Source organism: Acartia tonsa, chromosome 3 (assembly GCF_053477335.1).
Source record: "Acartia tonsa isolate MP-2025a chromosome 3, ASM5347733v1, whole genome shotgun sequence".
Lineage (NCBI taxonomy): Eukaryota > Metazoa > Arthropoda > Copepoda > Calanoida > Acartiidae > Acartia > Acartia tonsa.
In genome coordinates this window covers 51,099,891-51,125,520 of record NC_137262.1, presented here as the reverse complement: position 1 = coordinate 51,125,520, position 25,630 = coordinate 51,099,891, and the positions used below count along the sequence as shown (strand labels likewise).

At 36.3% G+C, this 25,630-nt stretch overlaps 2 protein-coding genes across 11 annotated transcripts in view; one reads left to right on the top strand and one right to left on the bottom strand.

The window, feature by feature from the left end:
• The window catches only part of LOC145314526 (uncharacterized), a 330,684-nt gene that overhangs the window by 224,969 nt on the left and 80,085 nt on the right, over positions 1–25,630 (bottom strand). The window lies entirely within an intron of this gene.
• On the top strand, positions 1,753–21,058 carry LOC145312933 (uncharacterized). Its single transcript, XM_080152142.1, has 12 exons — positions 1,753–1,827; positions 4,334–4,412; positions 13,982–14,076; positions 16,038–16,094; positions 16,602–16,666; positions 16,972–17,050; positions 17,395–17,453; positions 17,866–17,925; positions 18,898–19,015; positions 19,963–20,085; positions 20,462–20,575; positions 20,972–21,058. Exons 1-12 carry the CDS (start codon positions 1,777–1,779, stop codon positions 21,056–21,058), a joined length of 987 nt encoding a protein of 328 aa, XP_080008268.1. The 5' UTR covers positions 1,753–1,776.

The window sequence follows — 25,630 nt, the reverse complement described above, 5'->3', positions numbered from 1 at the left end:
TTGGTGGGCTATTCATCTGACTATGATCTCCTAGCTTGGTGGGCTATTCATCGGTTTTGTAGCCATACTGGAATAGTTATTTCTCGCATCGTATTATAAACCGCGGATATAGAATGTACAATTATAAGATTAAAACCAGTTTTTTTAGCCCCGAGTTGCCGAAGGCACGGGTTAAAAAAACTGGTTTTAATCTTATGATTGTACATTTTATATTCATAGAAAGCTGGATATAATACGATGCTACACATAGTTTTTTCGTATGGATGAGAACCGGTTCCTATCCACCGAATTCGAATGAATACGAGAAAAGATTTTACAGGACATGTAAAGTCACTTGTACAAGTATATCCCGTTATTTTAAATATGATATTTATGATTTTAAATAAACATTGAACCTTCATTACTCATAGACATAATTATTCTTGGTACTAACATATCAGTGACCTTCACATTAATGCAATTTGCTTGTTTTTATTGCAATTAAAATTATGTTCATTGTGCATGACATGTCTCTACAGCCACCATTTAAAGTGTTGCGCCTGCTAATTATTTAAAATGTTGAAAATACTGCGGTTTTTACAACCTAATGGTCGTGCCTCATTATAGACTAAATAAATCAGGGGGAGGTGTGTGTGTGTGTGTGTGTGTGTGTGTGGAAAGTTAGGCATTGTAGGTGTCCACATTTCTGCTCCTTACATCGATTACACAGAAAAATTAGCAGGTTAAATATTTGTGTGAAATTATCATGATTAAAAAGTCACTAATAGGCATAAATTTAAACAAAAAATCAAACAATAGGTTGGGTGGGGCGATGTTTGAGTTATTTTTTTAAAATGTTGAAGAACGGCTGCAGATGCTGCTTGTTTTATTGCAATTTATGTTATTATACAGAATATACTTTTGATTGAACATAACCTTGACAAACTAAATAATGTACGTACTATTGGCTTTGTATCTAGCCTCTAGGGGCTTAACCCCACAGAGAGGAAACGCCCCCTTTCATTGATATTTGATAATAACAACAACTTTTTCCATATATTTGTTTACCTTACTAACAAAACCGTACCAGAGCCAAGTTTAAAAAGACTGTCGAACGGACAATTATTGTTTTCATTTGAACTCTAAAAACTTAAAAAGTTCCTTGCATTTAAATATAGACATAATGCATTCTAACATTCAAAACAACAAGGAAATTATGTACTTAAGCAACAGGAACTGAGCCAATGGACGGGTAAAATCTCTTAAGACCAGCAAACTCATGTTTCTATCTTAGAATTCGAATTCGAAGGTCTGACATACAAAGTAAATTATAGACAAGATGCATTAGATATTTCGGTGCTTTCTCTCAAAGTACCTAGCGAGCACAGAAAACCCACAACCTGTATTTTCTAAATAAATTGAAAATAAGAAACAGCATTTTTTCATGATGACTAGCCCCTATGGGAGACCTGTCTCATTGGGGCTATCCTGTAATCAGTACAACCTAACCTAATCTCACATAAAGTGAAAAACTACCCCATTTTTTTTATTGTCTCGCCTTGGAACTTTTGGCGGGAATCATCGACATTTATAAGAAAATCGTTTTAGAATGACGGACATTTATAATGATAGAGTAGCTGCGCTATTAGTTATCAATCAAAATTATATTTGAGTATTGAGGATATATATATATATATATACTCATTGCACTATATACTGTATATTGTTGACTAATCCTAAAATTTAATTGTATATATATTGAGTGTCAGTGTGTATCAGACCAGGCACAACTCAACAATGAACAAACTTGCTCATATTTTCCTCACATTGGCAGCTTCTTTAGCACAGGTTAATTATTTAATAATAATCTATAATACAAAGTAGAACGATGTCTATCTGTTTGTTTGTCTGTTTGTTTGTAGCGAAGGATCTCGCTAACCGCTGAACCGATCTGGTTCTCCCTTACAGGGTAGCTTCTCATAGGTCCCGGGAAGGTTTATAACTATTTTCTTGGGGGGTGGGACATTCCCAACCCCCCAAAAATGAAAATATCCCCCCCAAAAAAAATTTATTTTTTTTCTTTTTAAAACTAAAATTAAAATAGTAGGGTCGACTACCCATCCCCCCCCAAAAAAAAATTTTTAAAAATTTTTTCTTTCAAATCTAAAATAAGAAAAATTGGTTTAATCAAACCTTTTAGGGGCAAAGCCCCTAGTGGCTAGGGGCGAAGCCGCTAGTAGTATATAATGTGAATTAAACAATGTGTGTTCGCTTCTTGATTCTACTTATCAATTATAATAAAAATATTAATTACACCCAATCAAATTTAATTTCAAAACCAGTTTTAAACATTCAGTATGTATTCTATAAAGCTTCACTTCCCGAACTAGACCATACAAAACTCAGCAACGAACAAAATCACTATTTTTCATACTTTAGAGCTCTTTGAAGCAAGATTACTTTCCAAAAATAACACATTACATTGTTTGTTCTAGATATGAAGATTTCTCAATAAAAATCCTATCTAAGAGTTTACAAAATTCTTTTGACAGTACATGTAAAATTTTAGCATTGTTATCTAAAAATATACTATTTGATATTTAATAAAAAAAACATAAGGGTGGTTTTTCTATAAAGTTAGTTCTAAAAATCGTCGTCTTTCTTACTGTTCTGTACATCAAAGTTAGTGTTTTGTAAATTTCTTGTATAATATGATAAATCATTATGAATAAACATAGAGAAAGTTTAGATTATCAATCCCCTACTTGGACCAAAAATTAAATAATGTAGGGTCAACCCGACCACATTATTGTGCACGTTTTAGTACGAAAGTGCAATTATTTTCACTTCATCCATAAAATAAGTCTTCTATACTGTTGAATAAGGATAAAGTTAGGTAAAAAGCTAAAAGTTACTTTAAAACTAGGAGGAAATTTATGATTCATTTTAAAATAACTGGGAAAAAACAACTGTCAATTGAAAACTGCAGATAACTTTTTTAGCAAATAGTGCCTCTAGGAACATCTTTAAGTGATGTATGGAGATAGTTTAGTGTTTTGCGGCTGGGTCGGGGGAAATTTTGTCGGTTGGAGGAGGGGGGGGGGGGGGGGGTTAATTTCCAAAAATTGATATTTGTTAAAATATTTTTTTCTAGGGGTGTTTTATCTTGTACAATCCACGAAAATACATAAAATAACAGTAAAATATTTGGTACAAAATCACAATTGCACACCCTGATACTTTTTGTTTAATTGTTATTTATTTCTATAAATTCAAAACTTGTAACCAATAATAGCTCAAAAAGTATCAACCTTTTTATTTATCTAATGGTGTTAAATGTTAGGCAAAGAAATGTTAGAACGGAAAATAAACAAACAGAGTAAATTTAGCTGTTTTTCAAAAACAAATTCTTTTAGGTAATCAAATTGCAATTAAATCTAAATGACAACATTTTGTGTGCTTTAAAACATAATTTACTAGTAAACTCTAGATAATGATATAATAACTATATATAATTATTTTCAAATTTATTTATTGAAAGGAAATTAATACATCTTTTTTAAATATCATGAAAAGGCAAAATCAAGTTAATACTTATAAAAATATATTTTTTTTCAAAAAAAATATTTTTTTCTTTAACTTTAATTAATATTGAGATGAAAAATCTTAGAGTTAAATAAATTGAATAAAACTATTAATCTTATTTCTAAATGACGTACATCATTTAAATATGAATTAAAAATTACCAAGAACAATACCGTTAAATAAGCATAGCTTTTTAAATATTAGTCTGTACTTATGTTTATTTCTCTGACTGACACCAAAGAAAAAAATTATAGCTGATATACTAGCGATATATAGTTCAGGGATATATTTTTTCCAAATACACCGACATTACGTCCAATATTAAGCATCGCTACTAACATGAATTACCTACCAAATAATACTATCCTATAATATAAAGTAGTAAGCGTTTTTTGTTTGTCCCGAAGGATCTCACTAACCGCTGAACCGATATTGTTCTCCTTTACAGTGAAGCTTCTTATAGGTCCTAGGAAGGTTTTAAACTATTTTTGGGGAATGTGTCTTCACCCACCTCCCCTTCAAAAAAATTTTTTTTACTCTTTTGAAAATGGGATGAGGTCGACTTTTTCCACTCCTACCTTAAGTGCCTTCGAGGCTTCTAGGGGCGTAACCGCTAGTTCATATAATAGTATTATGACTTTTTTCAAAGGAGTTTAAGAAGAATAACTGTTTATTTCACCACTTGTTATATATATAAAGTGCGAACGCGAGGTGCCAAATGAAATACGAAGACCACAACAAATTGTAGATTGAATAAATTTTATTAAAGGTTGGAAGTTTTTCAACGGATGAATGGTTGAAATACATTGAAAGTTTTAGCTCTATTGATCCATTGTTGTACAATTCAGGTAAAAATCAAAAGACAAATAGTTAGACTAGAACAAAAATGTTTATTATTAGCACAGCAATAACAAACAGGGCTTACCAGAATCGCATAGGCCTCAAATTTAGACATGTTTTGGTGATCATTTAATTTATTGAATTGATTGATTGCAATTATGGAAGCAGGTTTAAAGTTAAAGTATAAGACGTTTAATTTTCTATGAGTGGCTTATGCTCGGCTGTTTCATAGATCTTAAGTTACAGACATATTAAATATAGACAGCCTATTACTTTTTAATCAAGATAACAAAATACCAATAAATATATACGTTTTTTCTGCAATCTTGTGAACAATGTCTTTGCAATTTATTTTCTTCAAAGCCACTCTAAAAATACTTTGCTTATCATTAACAAGAATGCTGTCTGTTTGTAGATTAAGAACTCGTTAACTGTTGAACAAAAATGGTTCTCCTTTAAAGTAAAGCCCAGGAAAGGTGTATAACTATTTTTGGAGGGGGTACCTCGACCCTCCTAGTTATTCTTTCATTTCATATCTATCTATAGGTCGTTTTTTTGTCGTCTGAAGTATTATTTCTGTGATCCTAATCATACTTGCTTTTAGCAATATTGCTGGCTAAATTGCTTTCTGCTGTACAGCTCTACTCATAGTCATAATCTTACTTGTTTTAGTAATATATCTGGTTGATTACAACACTAAAGATGTTGCCTTGCAGTTCTTCTTATGGACATGAATATCCTTGTTTTTAGTAATATATCTGGTTGATTACAACACTAGAGATGTTGCCTTGCTGTTCTTCTTATGGACATAAATATCCTTGTTTTTAGTAATATATGTGGTTGATTGCAACACTAAAGATGTTGCCTTGCTGTTCTTCTTATGAACATAAATATCCTAGTTTTTAGTAATATATGTGGTTGATTGCAACACTAAAGATGTTGCCTTGCTGGTCTTCTTATGAACATAAATATCCTTGTTTTTAGTAATATATCTGGTTGATTACAACACTAAAGATGTTGCCTTGCTGTTCTTCTTGTGGACATAAAAATCCTTGTTTTTAGTAATATATCTGGTTGATTGCAACACTAAAGATGTTGCCTTGCTGTTCTTCTTATGGACATAAATATCCTTGTTTTTAGTAATATATCTGGTTGATTGCAACACTAAAGATGTTGCCTTGCTGGTCTTCTTATGGACATAAATATCCTTGTTTTTAGTAATATATCTGGTTGATTACAACACTAATGATGTTGCCTTGCTGTTCTTCTTATGGACAAAAATATCCTTGTTTTTAGTAATATATCTGGTTGATTGCAACACTAAAGATGTTGCCTTGCTGGTCTTCTTATGGACATAAATATCCTTGTTTTTAGTAATATATCTGGTTGATTACAACAGTAAAGATGTTGCCTAGCTGTTCTTCTTATGGACATAAATATCCTTGTTTTTAGTAATATATCTGGTTGATTGCAAGACTAAAGATGTTGCCTTGTTGTTCTTCTTATGGACATAAATATCCTTGTTTTTAGTAATATATCTGGTTATTACAACACTAAAGATGTTGCCTTGCTGTTCTTCTTATAGACATAAATATCCTTGTTTTTAGTAATATATCTGGTTATTACAACACTAAAGATGTTGCCTTGCTGGTCTTCTTATGGACATAAATATCCTTGTTTTAGTAATATATCTGGTTGATTACAACACTAAAGATGTTGCCTTGCTGGTCTTCTTATGGACATAAATATCCTTGTTTTAGTAATATATCTGGTTGATTACAACACTAAAGATGTTGCCTTGCTGGTCTTCTTATGGACATAAATATCCTTGTTTTTTGTAATATATCTGGTTGATTACAACACTAGAGATGTTGCCTTGTTGGTCTTCTCATGGACATAAATATCCTTGTTTTTAGTAATATATCTGGTTGATTGCAACGCTACAGATGTTGCCTTGCTGTTCTTCTTATGGACATAAATATCCTTGTTTTTAGTAACATATCTGTTGATTACACCACTAAAGATGTTGCCTTGCTGTTCTTCTTATGGATATAAATATCCTTGTTTTTAGTAATATATCTGGTTGATTACAACACTAAAGATGTTGCCTTGCTGTTCTTCTTATGGATATAAATATCCTTGTTTTCAGTAATATATCTGGTTGATTACAACACTAAAGATGTTGCCTTGCTGGTCTTCTTATGGTTATAAATATCCTTATTTTTAGTAATATATCTGGTTGATTGCTCCACTAAAGATGTTGCCTTGCTAGTCTTCTTATGGACATAAATATCCTTGTTTTTAGTAATATATCTGGTTGATTGCAAAACTAAAGATGTTGCCTTGGTGGTCTTCTTATGGACATAAATATCCTTGTTTTTAGTAATATTGTGGTATTCGGCAACCGTGAGCCATATCTATGGCACCCCTGATCTGGGGTTCGGTGTAGGGTCAATGGCCCTCCCCCGAGTCCTGGGGAAGGGGTCTAGTGACCCCCTCCCTAAGCTTAGAATTAATGATTTGAATCTGTCATGTTTATTATGGTTAACTGTATTCTTAATTCTCCCCCACCCTTTCCAGGGATGGGGGAATCATTATTGCCCAAACTGACCATTGTATATGTATTATTTATGCTTTTATGTTATGATTATTTATTCCTATCCATGTAATTATTGTTTGTTGTATATAACTGCAGTATCTCTTAACCCTTCAATAAAGTGACAACTGAAAATAGATGTTGATCATTATCTAGTGAAAGCTAGAGAAGCGTAGCTTCTCTATAGTAAGGTGTCCACGTCTGTCACACTGCCGTAATCTAATTGAACTCCGGTGTCTGCCATTTATCCTCGGCGGATACCACAACTTTGGTGACAGCTGTGTGAGATTACGGCGAACCACAAGTGTAGAGCAGACGCGCATCTGAGGCTAAGGTACTCCCAGCAGTGAATCTGGCAAAACTGACGCAAGCAACCTGAATTACCCACCCTGGACAGCAAAGTTTAACTCTGCATCCGGCAGTTGTGGAAGCGAGACAGCGAAATCTGACGAATAACCGCGAGCAGCGCTGATATCTAACGGAGAATTGAGCGCCAAAAGGGCTGAAACAGGCCTGCGGACCGGCTGAAACAAGCCAAATACGTGTAGACGGCTGAAAATAGGCCAACTTTACTGCAAGAAATAGCAGGATCCGAACCAGTGGCGCTAGCAGGACGGGACATTCCCTGCCGCCGATAGGCTGAAACATGCCACATAGCTGCAAGCTGCGAGCTAACATACGGGTGTAGTGCACCAGAACAGAGAAAAACTACGTCAACCCCGAGTATCCTGAGAAGCTACAACGCAGCCACCCATCTAGAAGACAGATATTATATCACATTTGCAGGGATTACCACCCTAGTGTGATGGCCAAACAATAGATTTATGAGCAAAGCTTGGCAAACAAATTGTTGTGTTGTGATAAATCTAAGAATAGAACAGGCTTGGATTACTGTATATTGTGATAACAGCTAAAAATAGAACAGAGTTGGTCAACAAATCTGTTATGCAATTGTGATAAGGACAAACAAATGAAAGCTAGATGTAATATAATCAAAACAATCTCAAGCCCACAGCACAAAAACAATACACCCCTTATTCCAAGGGAAGGGGAGGGGCCCCTCTCCATTGAAGGCAAATACAATCAGGGTGATATAACAGATAAGCCTAAGATTAAGAAGCAAAGGCCCCATTACACCAGCACACAGTTACCCCCCTCCCTCACAGTGGGAACGGACGGAGTTACCCCCGTCCCCTCACGCGCTTCCCCCCTTCCTACCCACACTAGACTAAGTCCGTCTGTAGTGTGGAGCTAGCGATCGGATACACAGAGCGCCACTCACGGGTAGCGCAACAGAGTGCGGAAAATATCATAAATCCAACGGACGAAGCGGACCAATGAGAGAGCGAGCTGAGGGGTGAGAGCGCGTTTTCCCCGTGTGCGCGGATTTGACGGCGCGAACGCGCGTTACAAGGACAGAAGATTCCACGCACACACACACACACACACACTTTCACACCAGAGCGGAGCTACTCCATAGCATTTAACAGGGGTATTTTTAGCAAATAAAGAATTGCAAGTTTCTTTCCTCCTAGCTCTAGTGTGATAAGGGAAAACCCAATCAGTTCCTGACAGCAGTTCAGACCCTCAACATCTATCTACCTCAACACCTAACCATTGATAAGTACAGCCAAGTTATATCTTTGCAACTAAAACTCCCAACCTAGTGATACAAACAGTGTTGGCTGTTAGGCTAGGAAGCCTCAAGTGACAACCCATTCATTGTAGTACTGTATAACTTTGTGCCCGCCGTTTCACCGTTGACCCAATGGACCAGCATCAAGTCCCAGGAGGTGACCAAGCCCCAGGATGGCTCCAGGATGACCCTCAGCCGGCCCCAGCCGAGTACCGCAAGCTGATGCTGAGCAATCTGCCGGAGTTTAGAGGGCCGCCCAAGCAGTCCTGGTCGGCACATATCCGCCGACTGGAGATGTCATGGGCGGCTTACCGCGTGCCACCTCATGATTCCCTCAACCGCCGCAACGCCCTACTACTGTCATTGGTAGGGCAAGCGGCGGAAATGGCGTCCCATCTGTTTGGCGAGGCAGGCCAAGCCTTGACCTACGAACAGGTCAAGACCGAGTGTGAATTGCTATTTCGCCCTGCTTTTGAATCCCAAACGCTTAAACAAGCGTTTAGGGATTACAAGCAACACTCGACAGAACCTATACAGGCGTACATATCAACAAAGTGCGCCTTGTATAGGGACGCCTACAACCATGAGGATCTTGAGTTGTTGGTGGACGAATTAAATCGTGGAATTCGTAACGCCAATGTAAAACGCCTCATGATGAACCATGAAATTGCGAGTGTACCTGAGTACACTCGCAAGGCCATGTTCACCGTGACCATGGTTACTAAGCAGCTGAAGGAAGGTGTGTGCTTAGTGGACTCGACCGACGGGCTGACTGGATCTGCCTGCATCCAGTTGCCCCAATATGACGAGTCGGAGCCAATGGAGATTGGCTCCTTGGCTCCGGGTCTCCACCAGATGGGGAAGGTCGCTCCAGATGACAAGGTTCCAGGCCGCTGCTACCGCTGCCAGGGGAGAGGCCACCGAGCTCGAGACTGTCCAACGCCTGTGGAAGTTAGCCTAGAGGAGAGGCGCACCCAGCCACGCCGTGACCGTTCTGCCAAGTGTGAGCGTTGCCACTATGACGGTCACACGGCGGCCGATTGTAGAGCTGACTGGGCCCAGGTAGCCAGCCGCAGGCGCACCGCCGACAAGGGTGCCCCTCCAGGGAAGCCCAGCAGAGTGGCCCATATGGAAGGGAGCGCGCCCCCAGCACCACCACCGCAAGCAGCCGCCCCCAGAGCTGCGGACCGAGCCGATGGGATGCCGCAGTTCGGGACTGTCCCAGCTAGGATCAACGTACTGGGCGGCGCGGCTGAACCCAACCGGGTTGGCCTAGGCTTCAGTCTTAACCATCTGGGGCCAGAGCTGGTGCAAACCAACAACATAGCCGAGCCAGAGGTGCTGAGGCCCCAGCCTTTCAGCCTCAACATGATGGAACCTGCCCGACTGAGCCTACCCAGCAAGAGTGGAGGGGCGCTGCCCAGCGTCCCTGAGACGGTGTATGGAGAGGCCCTGGCAGCCGCTGAACGAGAGAGGCAGGAGGTGCTAGCCAGCACCTCTGCATCGATGTATGGGACGCCACCCGGCGTCGCCACCTGGGATGATGGGGGGGTGCTATCCAGCGCCTCCCACCTGGTGCCTGGGGCGACAACCGTCGCCGCCACCAAGATACCTGGATCCTGGAACGAGCCAGCCTCCAACCTGATGTCTGGGGCGACAACCGTCGCCGCCACCGAGAGACCTGAGTCCTGGAACGAGCCAGCGGTCCCAGAGGAAGGGGTGACACCCGTCACCCCCAGCCAGCCAGCGCCACCAGTCTGCAGGGAGAGCCCAGCTACATGCCAGCCAGCGCCACCAGCCTGCAGGGAGAGTCCAGCTACATGCCATCCAGAGCCCTCTACCAGCCAAGGGAACCCAGCGGCTCACCATCAGGATAAGTTGAATTTGTTAAATGTGTTGTATCCAAAACATTGTAAACACCCAGCCTTGCCTATGCCCCCTGCACCTGAGGCTGGGGAGATTGAAATTTGGGAAAATAAGGACTTGCCTGTGCCACATGCACCTGAGTTCCTAGGGCAGGGGAGGGCATTGAGTAAGGGCGAGCCTGTGCCACATGCACTTCAGCCCCATGCCACTGGGCATGCCTTGGACCAGGGAAGGGAGCACTTAGGGCTAGGGGAGCCGACACCCAGGCAAGTGCCAGTCGCTTGCCAGTCTGTCATTGGGGAGGGTATCGGGGTGCCTCGGCCGCATACAGATAACGCTCAATGGAAATTTGTATCTAGCCAGGAGCAGCCCAGCCGTGTCCAGCCCCAAGAAGCAGCCGTGACCAGAGCCGGAGATCCCCAGCCGCGTGTACGAGGAAGATGGTTACCTGGAAGCCTCTCCCATTGGTGGATGGTCCTGTGGGGCCTCCTGCTGGCAGCCGTGTGGCCTACAACCAGCTACGTCCTGGTGGGGTGGGACTGTGCCAACCCCACCCATGTCACGTCTTACAATAAAGAAAAGATGTGTGACACGGAGCCCCTACACCAGGAGGTGCCCCTGGGCCATGACGTCCACGTCCTGCAGCAAGTCAAGGTGAGGGAAACCACTGGGTTCAGCTGTCAGCTCACCGTGTCCCAGTGGACATTCAGGTGTGGGGTATGGGGTCACCTCAAGGTGACCTCGGTCCCCACCCTCATGAGGCCAACCAAGATAGACCCAGAAGCGTGCCGAGACCTGGCCAGGAACCGAGTATACACGTTGCCAGGCAAGACCCAGCCACTGACGTTCCAGCTGAACCACCCCCTGTTCTTCACCATTGATATGGTGGGCGCCCTCGTCAACAGCCCCGAGGGGGTGGGTTGCGAGGGGGAGGACGTCCACTTTGAGGGCCAGCTCTACCGCAATGAATTAGTGCTCCAGGAGCGGCGGCTGCTGGTCAAGGAGGAGACCTATGTGGTGGAGGATGGACGGGTGGAGTCCCAGTCTGACCACCTGACCCTCGAGTGTCCCCATTCTGAGCTGTCCTGTATCACTGGGGAAGCAACCTACGTGTGGGACCACCTGGGAAGAGATTGCCCCTTGAGGCTGATCCGCAGCCTCCAGCCCAGCCTGGTGAGGGATGCATATCTGGTTGACCATCAAGCCCAGTTTTTCATCAACATGACCAACCCCACCTCAATTGTGAACTGCGACTTCGAGGCCCATGCCACCAACCATCCAGCGTTGTTCGTGGCAGCTGACCCAGCCGCGGCTGCGCTGCCCAGAGTGTCGGCCAGGGATGTTGACGTTCCCCTTCAAGCACAGATCCATGCAGGTTATATTGGATTTACCCTGGAAACGCGCATGAGAAGCACTGCAGCAGAAGAAGTAGCGGCCAACTGCTGGAAGCTCCAGCAACTAGATCCGGCCCACCCGGTGCGTGTCCAGGGGAGCACGTTCTCGGTACTGAGGGGAGACATCCTGCTGCAGCTGACCTGCCAAAGGCACAAGTATGTTGTCCGCGAACACAAGGAGTGTTGGGACAAAGTGCCAGTGGAGCCCACAGGTTTTGTAGACGCTGTGACACGGGTATACAGTGAGCACGCCACCAAGATTCCCTGTTCCTCCACCTACCCCCTGACTGTGCACGCGGAGGAAGGCTGGATAGAGTTAACCCCTGCTCCCAAGAAGAGGCCACCCCCGCTGGATACGCCTAAGCAGTTGTTGACAGACCCCTTAGATGACTTCAGTTCAGGTGGTTTGTATTCGCAGGCTGAGTTGAATGACTGGCAACAACTGCTGGCGTTCCCAGCATACAAGAGTGCCATGCTGACCGGCCTATCCTATGGCTCCTGCGTTCAGCAAGGCAGCTGTTCGGCCACAGGAGACCATGGGATAGTGTCCTACAACATTGACCGACTGGCGGAGGAAGGAGAGGCAGCCCTGGATGTCTGGGCAGGATTTAGACAAGCCATCCACGAGTGGGGAGATGGCGCCGCCATTCTGTGCTTGCTGTTGCTGATCCTCAAACTGCTGGGGGACCTAACCATCATTTCTCTGGCAGCAGCACAAGGAGGAGTCCGGGCAGCCCTGAATGCGATATCCCAAGTGTTCCTGTACCATCCAGCTTTGTATAGGAAGGCGTTGGCTAGAGCCAGGCTCAACCATGCCAAGTCCCGGGACTTTTCAGTGGACTGGGATGCCATTCCCATCGGCAGGGAAGCAGCCGAGGAAATGGTGTCTATGAAATCAACTGACAGCGGGCATGACCGCCCAGGTAGGCCAGGACCGCCCTCTGGCAGACCCCGCGGCCCCTCAGGAGGACAGGCCGCTGCTCAGACAATCAACCTGGCAGCCAGGGCCCCAGCCGCTGCCAACAACAACCCGCAGGCCCCACTGCTGACCGTTCCAGCAACAACCGGGCCACCAGCAAACCTGATACCTGCCGGCGCTGACCAACGTATCCAACCCAAGGCAGCCTCTGCCTTCTATCCCACATTGGGAGCCCATCAACCCTAAGAAGATACTCACCACTAGGATTCCATTGAATCATTATCGTTGGTATATATAGTTTAGCCCTAAGGAGCGGGCCGAAGGCCTCAACCACTGTCGGAAGTCTGGTAGGGAAACCACCTCCCAGCCTTCCGAGGGGAGAGTTGTGGTATTTGGCAACCGTGAGCCATATCTATGGCACCCCTGATCTGGGGTTCGGTGTAGGGTCAATGGCCCTCCCCCGAGTCCTGGGGAAGGGGTCTAGTGACCCCCTCCCTAAGCTTAGAATTAATGATTTGAATCTGTCATGTTTATTATGGTTAACTGTATTCTTAATTCTCCCCCACCCTTTCCAGGGATGGGGGAATCATTATTGCCCAAACTGACCATTGTATATGTATTATTTATGCTTTTATGTTATGATTATTTATTCCTATCCATGTAATTATTGTTTGTTGTATATAACTGCAGTATCTCTTAACCCTTCAATAAAGTGACAACTGAAAATAGATGTTGATCATTATCTAGTGAAAGCTAGAGAAGCGTAGCTTCTCTATAGTAAGGTGTCCACGTCTGTCACACTGCCGTAATCTAATTGAACTCCGGTGTCTGCCATTTATCCTCGGCGGATACCACAATATATCTGGTTGATTGCAAAACTAAAGATGTTGCCTTGGTGGTCTTCTTATGGACATAAATATCCTTGTTTTTAGTAATATATCTGGTTGATTGCAAAACTAAAGATGTTGCCTTGGTGGTCTTCTTATGGACATAAATATCATTGTTTTTAGTAATATATCTGGTTGATTGCAAAACTAAAGATGTTGCCTTGGTGGTCTTCTTATGGACATAAATATCCTTGTTTTTAGTAATATATCTGGTTGATTACAACACTAAAGATGTTGCCTTGCTGGTCTTCTTATGAACATAAATATCCTTGTTTTTAGTAATATATCTGGTTGATTGCAACGCAACAGATGAGACAATCTGGTTGCTAAATGACCTCTATACATCAAAGTATCTCAACTTAAAAGTTGCACAGGTACACTTTTTTTTCTGTTTTAGAGATAATAATTTTCAAGTTAGCGAATGTACGTTTGTCTATTTTTTGTTTATTTAATTGCTTCCGTTTGTAAATCTGTTCGTAGCAAAATTTATCTATGTGATTTTTATGAAAGCTAATCTCTTTGTGTGAAGTCTCCCAAAAAAGCCAAAGGTTCTTTTTTTTAAATTTTTGAAATTATAAATGTATAAGTATATAGGTGTATAACCAAGACAACTACCTTGCCCAAGTGGTGGGGACCACATTTAGTGTGCTAGCAAATTGCTTTCTGCTCTTTTGTAGCAGCTTGGCTGTGATTATATTTCCGACGCTATTGACCGATATTTAAAGACCAAATTTAAAGTCGGCACAGGGTCTTGGTAGAGTTATAGCTCGTGCCCATTGTATTCTTTTACACTATTTTTTACACTAGCGGCTTTGCTCCTAGCCTCTAAGGGCTATGCCCCAAGAGGGTTGATCAAACAAAATTTTCGTATTTTAGATTTAAAAGAAAAATGGAAAAAAATTCTTTTGGGGGGGGGGGATTTTTTTTATTTGGGGGGGGGGAAGTCGACCCCACTATTTTAATTTTAGTTTTAAAAAGAATTTTTTTTTTTGGGGGGGGGGGGATTTTTCATTTTTTGGGGGGTTGGGGGTGTCCCACTCCCCAAGAAAATAGTTATAAACCTTCCTGGGACCTATGAGAAGCTACCCTGTAAAGGAGAATATTCATAAAAAGGACGCGCACCAACCTGTAAAGGAGAACCCGATCGGTTCAGCGGTTAGCGAGATTCTTTCGCTACAAACAAACAGACAGACATCGCTCTACTTTGTATTATAGATATTAAATATTGATAATTGTCAAACACTTCGGAAAAGTCAAACTTCCACAAATCATCTTGTTTATATTCTAGACAATCGAAAACTAGGGATCTAAAGGGATATGACAATGATCAATAGATTGATGTACATACCCAATTATGTTAAACAAAATTAGCTCTTCTGGAGATAAAATTAGTGGTTGAAAAGTTTGAACACTCGTCTTAATTAACCAACCAATCAAAATTTACTCAAGTCCCCAAAGTTGTAATTCCAACGAAAAAGAAAACATCATAATAAAACTTTGGGGACTAGTGTAATAAATAGCCCATTGTCCCTTCTCTCTCCGATTGTCTGATTGAGAACACTTAGTTGGTGCATTTCTATATAAATTACATTAATTAATACACCATAAAATATTCATAAAAAAAAATTGTAAAATAAAATAGTTTTTCATTAACTCAATACAATCAATATAAATTAACTGTTTTTATTTGACTTTGGACAAACAAAAATTATTAAATTTGTGTTTTTATGATTAATTGTCAATTTTGAGAAATAAAATTCATTATAAATAAACATTTTTAATTTTGATTGCAATTTTTATTTTTTATGTTAATACCCAGCAATTACTGTATTTTGCAAAAGTATAATTATGTTTGGAAAATTAATAAAAGCATTTTGCTTGAAAACAAATAATGTTTATATGTTTTACATTATATTGACCTTAGTATCAATATATTTAATTTACAATACAAAGTAATACATAATAAAATTATATTTTTGATTTAAAACATATTTCTAGCCCCGTGCATGGGGCTCTTGTATTTGCTTTCCCTGTGGGTTTGCGCCTTTAAATTTTTACTTTACCTAATCTAATCTTAAAATGAGCATAACAAAAATATTCGTTTGTTTTATTAGTATTACAATTATATCATATAGAATATAGCTGTTCAAATTAGCTTTTTTTACATTAAATATGCTCAAAAAAATCTTCTAAAACATTTTGAAAAAATCATCTAACCGTTTTTGTAACAATCATTAGAATCATTCTGAAGATTCCAAATAAGAATAATAATTAAGAAATAAAAACTTTGTTTTACTAAATAAAAAAATTCATTATAATTATGTTTTCATTTTAGAGCATAGAACAAGCACCCAAAGGGTCAACAGTACTTGTTTGTAATGCTCCGGATAAGGTATGATTACTTGTATTTTTCATGATGGCTAGCTCCATGACTCAGTGATTTTTTTCAGGGATCTAAAGGGATCAGACAAAGGTCGTTAAATTGATGTACATCCCCAATTATGTTACACAAAATTACCCAATCTGTAGATTACAACTAGTTGTTGAAACGTTTGGACATTCAACTAAAAGAAACAAGCAATCAAAATTCAATTAAAGTCCAAAATTATTAAGGCAACGAATAAGAAAACGTTTTTTAAGACTTTGGGGACTAGTGTAATAAACAGCCTAATGGCCCCTTCTCACCTGAATATTTTAAAGTTAAGGACCAAATTATTTCATATTAGAAAATTGGATAATTTTTAATAATAATATCTTTCAAAAATATCATTTTTACCTTTTTTTAAAATAAATTTTTTTTTGTGGTTTGATTTTAGCAAACTTTAATATGAAATTTTCTTCTTCTATCATATTTAATTCAGCTTATTGATCTAGTCATTTTAATGATTTGTATTTTTAGAATCAAATCGATATTTCATATACAACTTTTATCTTCCTTACCGATAACGAAACAATTCCTTTGAGGTAATTTCTTTTGATGGCTTGTTTACTCACCTAAAAAGTATAAACGGTATTATATTGAGAGTTTTAGGTACAAACATACTTTCACTTTTATATAACAATGTGCATTTAAAAGGGAAGGATTAAAAGGTAGAAATTATGTAAAGTGATAAATATAATTAAGAAAATTCATAAATATGATTGCATAACCAATTTACTTACCAAATGCTGCTTTACAAAGTTGTTTTGCTAAGAATAAAAGAAAACTTTTGATATACAAGGTCAAGTTATAGAATAGCTAATCTATTAAAACACAAATCTTATTTTAGTTTTGAGGCAGATGGATTTAACAATACCAAGTATCTAATCAATTCACAGCTGCAAATATTTCAAGCAATTTATCATAAGGTAAAATCACCATTTTGATTATATTTAAAAAAAAGGTTTTAGAAAATCAGAGTCTGTTAGTCAGTGCATTATCGGTGTTTCATAAATTTGATATGTTACGGACATAGTTATACCTCTTACATTTTGTGTGATCTTCACCAAAAAATAAACATTTAATTGATTCTTGTATAAGTTATTAATATAATTAAAATATATCGAGTTTGTTTTGCCATGGAAAATACGATAATATATATGATTTTAAATTATATTCTAGAAACTGCTTTATGCAGTAGAAACCATTTGGATTCGGTACCATTCTGAAGAATAAAAAATATATTTAATACTAAAGATAATATTTTTTGCAGGCAACTTTCGACAAGGTGTCATTTTTGAGGCCACTGAATGGTAGAAAAGAAGAATCTGGGTAGTTTTTTCTTGGCAATCTTTGTTTGGAAAATAATTATCCATCCGTTTTAAAGACAATTTAGCTCCATAGCAAAACAAAATTATAAGCATCAAAATTTACTGTATCACACTTAAAAAGATTAACAAACCCGCAATTGTTTCCGTTTATCCAGTCCTTGTGTAAACTTTTAATAACTCACCTGCAAAATAAAGCAAAATTAAAACACTCAAGGAAATAATAATTAAAATATGTCTTTATTTGAACACAGTAATAGTGTCTGACTGATTATGACGTAACAAAAAAAATTATCCAATAAGAGGCCACTATAAATTTTACCATTGGTCAATAACGGCCTCTCATTGGCTTATTTATTTTTGTTACGTCATAATCAGTCAGACACTATTACTGTGTTCCTTTATTTTATTTGCAGGGTTGATTTGCAAGGTTTACAGTTCACTGTTGGCTACATTGAATATGAGGGTTATGTCAAGTAAGATTATTCTTCTAAACAAAATTTTGTGCTTTCCCTCTGAGTGCCTATTTAGCACTAAAACCCCTCTTATTTTTACAAATTGAGACTGCATAGCCCCTGCTTGGCCTTCCTGTGGTTCTTTATTCCTACACATTACCCAGACAAAAAACTGAAAAACTAAACTCACCATTTTCAATCTATGGCAAGAAATTGGGCGGGGTTGCCAAAAATAAAAAATAACTGAAGAAACAGAGAATTTTTCAAAATATACTATTTAAAAAAGAAGCATTTATAAACCTAAAATTTAAAAATGTTTCTTATCCCGTCATGTATCCTCAAAATATTAAAGTTCCGAATATTTTTTTTAACCCATCAAACACATAATTACCCAACCTATTTTTTACTTATATAATATTTTACTTTTACTTCCTATATCTGATGTTTAAAAAAGTTTTCTTTAATACCAAAAAAATCTTCCAGATTTTTCCTCAAAAAGTTTGAAGTTTGGAAGATTTACTGAATTATTAATAAACGATTACAAAACACAAATATTTTAACAGTATAGCTAAAAAAATGAACATTATGTGTATAATTGAAAAATTTTAGGAATAGGAATGTCATTATAGAAAGCATATCAAAAATATCGATTCTATGTTTGTATCTTTGTTAAAATTTTACATAACTCTCTTCCCATCTAGCCATATGAGATAATTTGTTCTAAAACCAATATATTTTCATTTATATCTAAATATAAATGAGTTTAGACAGTTCAAAATTAATTAACAAACATTTACAAGTCTTAATCATTCGTATATTGGCTGTATTTATTGGTACCAATCAAGAAACTTGTATTTAAACTTATCAACATTACTGCCCTTAGATCGTACTTGAAATATATGTATATACATTTAGGTTCTTACTTATTATGGGGCCATATTTTGACGTAATACCATTAGAAAAAAATTAAACATTTTACCTTGTTATTTTCAGGTACGACGAAAAAGCTGGATTTAGCCTGAAGTTTGGTAAACTATTTGAATTGCTGAAGAAACAGATGAACTTCACCTACAAAGCTATTCCCTCTAAGGATGGAGGCTATGGATCATTGGTAAATTTTTATGATTTTTTTTACTGTATAGGTAGCAAATCTAATTCTTATTTTTGAAATAAATTTGAAATCCGGATAAAATCTTTTCTCGTATTCATTCGAATCCGGTGGAAAGGAACCGGTTCTCATCCATACAAAAAACTATGCCTAGCATCGTATTATATCCAGCTTTTTACGAATATAAAAATGTACAATCATAAGATTAAAACCAGTTTTTTAGCCCGTGCCTTCGGCACCTTGGGGCCAAAATAACTGGTTTTAATCTTATAATTGTACATTCTATATCCGCGGAAAGCAGTTTATAATACGATGAAAGAAATAACTATTCTCCAATCCAAACTTATTCTAACCTATGGCAGAACAAATTTATAAAGTTTAAGATAATAATTATTTAATTCCACTGACTTCCCCTACAAAAACTATTTCGACACTATAAACCAGCGTTGCAGAGCCGTTTGATTTTGGTGCGGCTCCGGTTCCGGCTCCGCGGAGCCGACTGTGATGATGGCGGTTCCGGCTCTGGCTCCGGCTCCGGTTCCGGATTTGTCTCCGGCTCCGACCTAAAATCAAGAAAACCTCGACATATTTTTTTCCCACGTCTATTTTTGACTTTTGAAGGTTTTAAAAGTTCAATTTTTGCACATGACAAAACAGAGTTACCAAATTATAATTTATAAAAAATCTCTTTATTTAACTAGTCCGTTGCCAGAGCTGTTTTTTAACGAAAATTACGACTCCAGCTCCGGCTCCGGAAAAATATGGAGGCTCCACGGCTCCCGGCTCCGGCCCTGCAACACTGCTATAAACTGTACAGGAATGGGTCAATGACAGATGAATAAATCTCCTTAAAAAGTAAAATTTTCTGTTTTTTTGTACTTTTGGAATACCCCCCCCCCCTCCACTACTAATAAAAATTATATAATTATATATCAATATCCTTGTTTCAGTTGACAAAGCCTACTAAGTTCAACGGGCAGACAGTTACCCACACAGGTCTTATTGGAATGTTGGAGGGCAAAGAAATTGATATTGGACTGGCTGATCTTTCCCTCACTTACAGCAGAGCCCAGGTTTTTTATTTTTATTTGTATCATAACAATTATGAGATTATTTTTAGTTGCGAAGCCACTCTATAATTGATTAGATTGTGATTGTTTGTAAGACCTTCGTTTCTTGATCGAATCAGTCTGCAATGTTACTCTCAAATAATTCCTTCTGAATCTAATTTACAATTATCAAATACGCTGTAAACTCTTGCAATTTCTTTAATTTTAATTTCATTCGTGTACTTTAAGTTTAATAATAATACAAATTTCACTAACATTATGAGCAATCAAATCAGAGCTTAATACATTTATTTAGTATTAAAAAAACATAAAAATCAATATAATTAGTTCTATTGATTCAATAAAACTATTGCAAGGTGTCTCATTTCATATTTTTCAGAAAGCTGATTTTGGTGGAATGATGATGTTACAAAGAACTATTTTGCTTGTGAAGAAACCCGGAGCTGGTGGGGATGACTACAAGTATTGGGCATACTTCACTGTTCTTTTTGTGGTTAGTATTTGGTAGCAATTGTACTTTATAAGTTTTTTTATGTTGGTCTGTAATTGTTCAATATTGCCAATGGCGTAAATCAGGAAATAAAAAAAAATATTTTGAAGTAAAAAAGCAAAGCATTATCAAGCATTGGTTTCTTTGGTCAAAGACAATTCTAAACATTTTGGGAAAGTTTGTTACTGAAATAAGTGAAATATTTTCTTGGGTTAGGTAAGATTTTGGATAATAGAGCCTAACTGAGATGCACCCCTTAAAGATAACACCAAGCCCCGCAACTGAAATATGTTTGTTTCTTTAAAAAAAAAAATCGGAGGAGTGTGTTCGGTTGATAAGAAAGATAATTTTATGTTACAATGATAACCAACCCCACTGATCATGCCCCTTATTTTTCAGGAAGTATGGGGAGCATACCTGTTGTCTGCAGTTGTCTTTGCCCTCTTTCTTTATGTCCTAACACTTTTTGCTCTAAGGAACATTTAACTTTAAGAATGAAACGCTACATTATAATTATCTTTTTTTAGAAACTTTGGCACAAAATTATCTTTGTTTAAAGAATATGTAGAAAAGAATAAAAGTTTATTGTGTAACATAAGAAGTTCCAGTCTCATAATTGGGATTCAAGTTCGCAATCAGTAATATAAGCAATGTATTCACAATAAAAAAAGTTATTTAGTTATATAGAACCGGTTCTAATCCAACTTACAGTAATCGGTTTTTAAAGCCATACTTGATAAATCATTCACCATTATATACCTGTTAGTTAGATATTAATCTTCTTAATCAAACAATATCCATAATATTCCTGGTTCCTAGTTAGTTAGATATTAATCTTCTTAATCAAACAATATCCATAATATTCCTGGTTCCTAGTTAGTTAGATATTAATTATTCTTAATCAAACAATATCCATAATATCCCTGGTTCCTAGTTAGTTAGATATTAATTCTTCTTAATTAAACAATATCCATAATATCCCTGGTTCCTAGTTAGTTAGATATTAATTATTGTTTATCAAACAATATCCATAATATTCCTGGTTCCTAGTTAGTTAGATATTAATTATTCTTAATCAAACAATATCCATAATGTCCCTGGTTCCTAGTTAGTTAGATATTAATTCTTCTTAATTAAACAATATCCATAATATTGCTGGTTCCTAGTTAGTTAGATATTAATTATTCTTAATCAATCAATATCCATAATATCCCTGGTTCCTAGTTAGTTAGATATTAATTCTTCTTAATCAAACAATATCCATAATATCCCTGGTTCCTAGTTAGTTAGATATTAATTTTTCTTAATTAAACAATATTCATAATATCCCTCGTACCTAGTTAGTTAGATATTAATTATTCTTAATCAAACAATATCCATAATATCCCTGGTTCCTAGTTAGTTAGATATTAATTATTCTTAATCAAACAATATCCATAATATTCCTGGTTCCTAGTTAGTTAGATATTAATTATTCCTAATCAATCAATATCCATAATATCCCTGGTTCCTAGTTAGTTAGATATTAATTATTCCTAATCAATCAATATCCATAATATCCCTGGTTCCTAGTTAGTTAGATATTAATTCTTCTTAATTAAACAATATCCATAATATCCCTGGTTATTAGTTAGTTAGATATTAATTATTCTTAATCAAACAATATCCATAATATTCCTGGTTCCTAGTTAGTTAGATATTAATTATTCCTAATCAATCAATATCCATAATATCCCTGGTTCCCAGTTAGTTAGATATTAATTATTCCTAATCAATCAATATCCATAATATCCCTGGTTCCTAGTTAGTTAGATATTAATTATTCCTAATCAATCAATATCCATAATATCCCTGGTTCCTAGTTAGTTAGATATTAATTATTCTTAATCAAACAATATCCATAATATCCCTGGTTCCTAGTTAGTTAGATATTAATTATTCTTAATCAAACAATATCCATAATATTCCTGGTTCCTAGTTAGTTAGATATTAATTATTCCTAATCAATCAATATCCATAATATCCCTGGTTCCCAGTTAGTTAGATATTAATTATTCCTAATCAATCAATATCCATAATATCCCTGGTTCCTAGTTAGTTAGATATTAATTATTCCTAATCAATCAATATCCATAATATCCCTGGTTCCTAGTTAGTTAGATATTAATTATTCTTAATCAAACAATATCCATAATATCCCTGGTTCCTAGTTAGTTAGATATTAATTATTCTTAATCAAACAATATCCATAATATTCCTGGTTCCTAGTTAGTTAGATATTAATTATTCCTAATCAATCAATATCCATAATATCCCTGGTTCCTAGTTAGTTATATATTAATTATATCTAATCAATCAATATCCATAATATCCCTGGTTCCTAGTTAGTTAGATATTAATTCTTCTTAATTAAACAATATCCATAATATCCCTGGTTCTTAGTTAGTTAGATATTAATAATTCTTAATCAAACAATATCCATAATATTCCTGGTTCCTAGTTAGTTAGATATTAATTATTCCTAATCAATCAATATCCATAATATCCCTGGTTCCTAGTTAGTTAGATATTAATTATTCCTAATCAATCAATATCCATAATATCCCTGGTTCCTAGTTAGTTAGATATTAATTCTTCTTAATTAAACAATATCCATAATATCCCTGGTTATTAGTTAGTTAGATATTAATTATTCTTAATCAAACAATATCCATAATATTCCTGGTTCCTAGTTAGTTAGATATTAATTATTCCTAATCAATCAATATCCATAATATCCCTGGTTCCCAGTTAGTTAGATATTAATTATTCCTAATCAATCAATATCCTTAATATCCCTGGTTCCTAGTTAGTTAGATATTAATTATTCCTAATCAATCAATATCCATAATATCCCTGGTTCCTAGTTAGTTAGATATTAATTATTCTTAATCAAACAATATCCATAATATCCCTGGTTCCTAGTTAGTTAGATATTAATTATTCTTAATCAAACAATATCCATAATATTCCTGGTTCCTAGTTAGTTAGATATTAATTATTCCTAATCAATCAATATCCATAATATCCCTGGTTCCCAGTTAGTTAGATATTAATTATTCCTAATCAATCAATATCCATAATATCCCTGGTTCCTAGTTAGTTAGATATTAATTATTCCTAATCAATCAATATCCATAATATCCCTGGTTCCTAGTTAGTTAGATATTAATTATTCTTAATCAAACAATATCCATAATATCCCTGGTTCCTAGTTAGTTAGATATTAATTATTCTTAATCAAACAATATCCATAATATTCCTGGTTCCTAGTTAGTTAGATATTAATTATTCCTAATCAATCAATATCCATAATATCCCTGGTTCCTAGTTAGTTATATATTAATTATATCTAATCAATCAATATCCATAATATCCCTGGTTCCTAGTTAGTTAGATATTAATTCTTCTTAATTAAACAATATCCATAATATCCCTGGTTCTTAGTTAGTTAGATATTAATTATTCTTAATCAAACAATATCCATAATATTCCTGGTTCCTAGTTAGTTAGATATTAATTATTCCTAATCAATCAATATCCATAATATCCCTGGTTCCTAGTTAGTTAGATATTAATTATTCCTAATCAATCAATATCCATAAAGCCCTGGTTCCTAGTTAGTTAGATATTAATTCTTCTTAATAAAACAATATCCATAATATCCCTGGTTCCTAGTTAGTTAGATATTAAATCTTCTTAATCAAACAATATCCATAATATCCCTGGTTCCTAGTTAGTTAGATATTAATTATTCTTAATCAAACAATATCCATAATATTCCTGGTTCCTAGTTAGTTAGATATTAATTATTCCTAATCAATCAATATTCATAATATCCCTCGTACCTAGTTAGTTAGATATTAATTATTCTTAATCAAACAATTTCCATAATATCCCTGGTTCCTAGTTAGTTAGATATTAATTATTCTTAATCAAACAATATCCATAATATTCCTGGTTCCTAGTTAGTTAGATATTAATTATTCCTAATCAATCAATATCCATAATATCCCTGGTTCCTAGTTAGTTAGATATTAATTATTCCTAATCAATCAATATCCATAATATCCCTGGTTCCTAGTTAGTTAGATATTAATTCTTCTTAATTAAACAATATCCATAATATCCCTGGTTATTAGTTAGTTAGATATTAATTATTCTTAATCAAACAATATCCATAATATTCCTGGTTCCTAGTTAGTTAGATATTAATTATTCCTAATCAATCAATATCCATAATATCCCTGGTTCCCAGTTAGTTAGATATTAATTATTCCTAATCAATCAATATCCATAATATCCCTGGTTCCTAGTTAGTTAGATATTAATTATTCTTAATCAAACAATATCCATAATATCCCTGGTTCCTAGTTAGTTAGATATTAATTATTCTTAATCAAACAATATCCATAATATTCCTGGTTCCTAGTTAGTTAGATATTAATTATTCCTAATCAATCAATATCCATAATATCCCTGGTTCCTAGTTAGTTAGATATTAATTCTTCTTAATTAAACAATATCCATAATATCCCTGGTTCTTAGTTAGTTAGATATTAATTATTCTTAATCAAACAATATCCATAATATTCCTGGTTCCTAGTTAGTTAGATATTAATTATTCCTAATCAATCAATATCCATAATATCCCTGGTTCCTAGTTAGTTAGATATTAATTATTCCTAATCAATCAATATCCATAATATCCCTGGTTCCTAGTTAGTTAGATATTAATTCTTCTTAATTAAACAATATCCATAATATCCCTGGTTATTAGTTAGTTAGATATTAATTATTCTTAATCAAACAATATCCATAATATCCCTGGTTCCTAGTTAGTTAGATATTAATTATTCTTAATCAAACAATATCCATAATATTCCTGGTTCCTAGTTAGTTAGATATTAATTATTCCTAATCAATCAATATCCATAATATCCCTGGTTCCTAGTTAGTTAGATATTAATTCTTCTTAATTAAACAATATCCATAATATCCCTGGTTCTTAGTTAGTTA